Below are 2,974 nucleotides of genomic sequence, written 5' to 3'. Positions count from 1 at the left end.
AGGAGAAGCCCATGGTAACTGCCCTGACTGCAGTTGCTATCCCAGGGAATTGATTAGTCCAGATCAAGCTTTGAGTTTATAAAGAGTACCTGTAGAAACTTCCAGGGGCCGGGGTGGTGGCTCAGTGGAATGCAGCGCTTCCCTGGCAAGCACAAGGGCCTGAGTTCAATCCCCGGTCCCGCCAAAAAAACTCTTCCAGATCAATTGCTAGAGAGCACCTGAAGCCTGTGTTCCCTACCCCACCCCCAACAGAGAGGACACCACCACTCCTGCGTAATTTTTCTAAACTTTCGTTTATTTTATAGCAATTGTCATGATTAGAGAAGTAACACATTTAAAAACCACCTCAGGGCCAAAGGATGCCAGAGTATTTACAAACGCATGGGGTGTGGGTGAGGGGCAAGACATGAAAGTGTGGGGCCTGCGACTACACTCAGGATCTTACTCAGGCCCTGAGCCAGGCGTGACCACTGATGCCAGCTACTGGGGCCGTGCTGGGCTCAGGGTGCACCAGCAGCCTTGGCTCTGCTAAGCAAGCCTTGTGGGGAACCCTTTGGCTGACCTGTGGCCCCACTCCCATCCAGGGGGCTCCCCACACCCCACAGGCCAGCTCAGTGGGGTCTCTGGGAAGCACCGAAGGACATGGGACACTGTGGGGGACCTCGGGGCAGGGACAGAGGTCAGGGATGACTTGACTGCCCCAGGGTGGGACAGAGACACATACACGTGTGAGCACACACTGTACCTCTACAGAGGAGTCCCAAGAGAGGGTTTTTTGTTGGGGGGGGGGGTTCTGTCTCTACATCTCCACATCTACAGTGTTAATTTTTTGCTAATTTGTTTCTTTGACAGTGACATAAACTGAGGTAAACATCTCGACCAACACCTCCCCTAAGGGGTAAAGGATCCCAGCCCTCCCAAGACAGTGGCAGCAGCAGGGCAAAGCAGGAGCGGAGCCCTGACCCGGTCCAGTCCTGCAGGGGTCAGGCTGGTCCTCAGCTCTGAGGGGACTGGGCTACATGCCTGCCGCCCCTTCCCAGCTCTAACAGCCTATTCTATGACACTGAGGGAGAACACTCCCAAACAAGATCTCAACAGAGAGAGAAAAAAAGGGCACACGCAGAGGGACATCTATGTGGAGTCTCGCTTCCTTGTTATTGCAAGAGATCAGGATGTCGAGAGGCCTAAGGCAAAAAGGAGAAGTCGCGGCTGGGAAGGGCCAGAAGGCCCCGAGTGGGCGGGGCAGTGACAGGGCCTTTCTGAGTCGGCTCTTGGCAGAAGGAGGGGTTTGCTACTTACCTGGCATGTGGGCCCCGTGCCCACCGGGGAGGCAAGGTCTTGAGAAGTGGGCACACAGAGGAGAGCTGGGCCAGGCCCTGGGGCAACTGTACGCCATTTGTAAACTGGACCCGGGCAGGGCAGGGGGACCTATAGCCCTTTTTAGGGGTAATGGGAGGTTGGAGCTCCAGGCTGGAGGGTGGTCTGTGTCCTTTGTAGGCAGCCTGGCCCATCAGGAGCCCCCTAGAATGCCCCAGAGCCTCAGGAGGGACCTAGGGAGAGGCAGCCCAGGCCAGTGGTTGGGCACTGCCAGGAAGAGGGTGTGGCCTCACCCACACTGAGGTGATTGCCAGGGTCCCAGGCCTCCTGAGGGCAGGCCTCACGAGGTTGCCTCCTCTGAGTCAGCTTTCCTGCCTGGGGGCCTAAGCCTACCTGCAGGTGCCTCTTTGTGGGTTCCCTGAGGGGTGTGGTGACAGCTGCCTGGCAGGGGACCTTGGTGAGGCTGGGAGGTGTCTGGCTGCGCAGTAGTCAGATTGCACAAGGCTGCACCCACGCGTCTGTCCTCTGCGTGGAGTGGTTCCCACTCACAGGGCCAGCCCCCTTCCTATCCCCAGATGCCCCTTGCTTCTAAATCCACCAGGACCAGAAACTGGGGAAGAGTGGGGATGGATGGGGTCAGCCAAACTCCTGGAGGTGGACATGCTCACCCCAGCAGAAACCCAGGAGAAATCACTGGCACAGTCACCCTACTGTCATGGGAAATCCAGGCCATGTCTGGGCTGGAACAGCAAGGGTTGGGATAGGCCAGTGCCCACCTTCCGCTGGACCCCTGCCCTGGGGCCCTTCTGTCCCAGAAAGCCCTTGTAGAGGACCAAAGAGAGGGGATGGAGGTCGGGGAGGGGGCTCTGCGGCTGTGCATCCAAGACCAGCTGCCTGCCCTCCAGGGCTGGGCCTCCCAGTCAAACGGGGGTGTGGGGCACACTAGATGCTTGCAGCCTGTGCTGCATGCACGTGCACACACAAAACACCCAGACTTCTCCTACGTGTTCAGGGATTTGGCCTCTCCTTCCAGCCTCTGAAGGAAGGTGCACGACAGAGTGTCTTCCTCCCACGTTGGGCCCAGACGCTTCGAGCCACTTCTGTGCCCAGAGCAGGGTGGGGACCAAGTAGGGAGGGCGGAAGGGCAGGGGCTGAGGCTCCATCTGCCATGGGGTATAAGCCAGCATGGCTGGTAGGGCTCCTGGGCAGGAGTGAGGTGTCGGGGAGTCTGGCCTGCAAGCTCCCTGGCTGCCGGTGTGTGTGGGGGGGCGCCTCTGAATCATTGGGTTTGCGGGGCTGGGCTCTTCCTGCCGCCATCCGCCCTCCCAGCCGCGGAGGTCCTCTGGCGGCTGTCCCCCGCTGGGATGACCGACTGGGTACCAGGCCCCCGCGGCCTCCTAGTCTACACTACTGTCTCCCGCTGGCGCTCGAGCTGAACAGCGCTGCTCGGCGGGGGGTCCAGGGCTGTGCACTTGGCGCCCCGGCCCGGCGGCGGCAGGGGCGGCTCAGACACAGATCTCGATGGCCGTGGCCAGCACCACCTGCCCTTTGCTCTTGTCCGGGCGGCCGTCTGTCCTACCGGGGGGGCCCGGAGGCGCCAGGCCGGCCTCAGGCACCGGCACCGGCACGGGCACCGGCCCCACGGCGGGGGGCGCGG

General features: G+C 60.8%; 1 protein-coding gene across 1 annotated transcript in view; it reads right to left on the bottom strand.

The window, feature by feature from the left end:
* Positions 1 to 274: 274 nt before the first annotated feature.
* Sbk1 (SH3 domain binding kinase 1) overlaps positions 275 to 2,974 on the bottom strand; it is a 24,408-nt gene continuing 21,708 nt past the window's right edge. Inside the window, exon 5 of the mRNA XM_004623140.2 lies at positions 275 to 2,972. Coding sequence (XP_004623197.1) covers positions 2,823 to 2,972 — 150 coding nt within the window. The 3' untranslated portion in view covers positions 275 to 2,822. The remainder of the gene's footprint in view (positions 2,973 to 2,974) is intronic.

The sequence above is a fragment of the Octodon degus genome, unplaced genomic scaffold, assembly GCF_000260255.1.
Source record: "Octodon degus isolate 3935 unplaced genomic scaffold, OctDeg1.0 scaffold00001, whole genome shotgun sequence".
Lineage (NCBI taxonomy): Eukaryota > Metazoa > Chordata > Mammalia > Rodentia > Octodontidae > Octodon > Octodon degus.
Note: the sequence above shows the minus strand (reverse complement) of the source record. Positions and strands in the feature narration are given on the sequence as shown.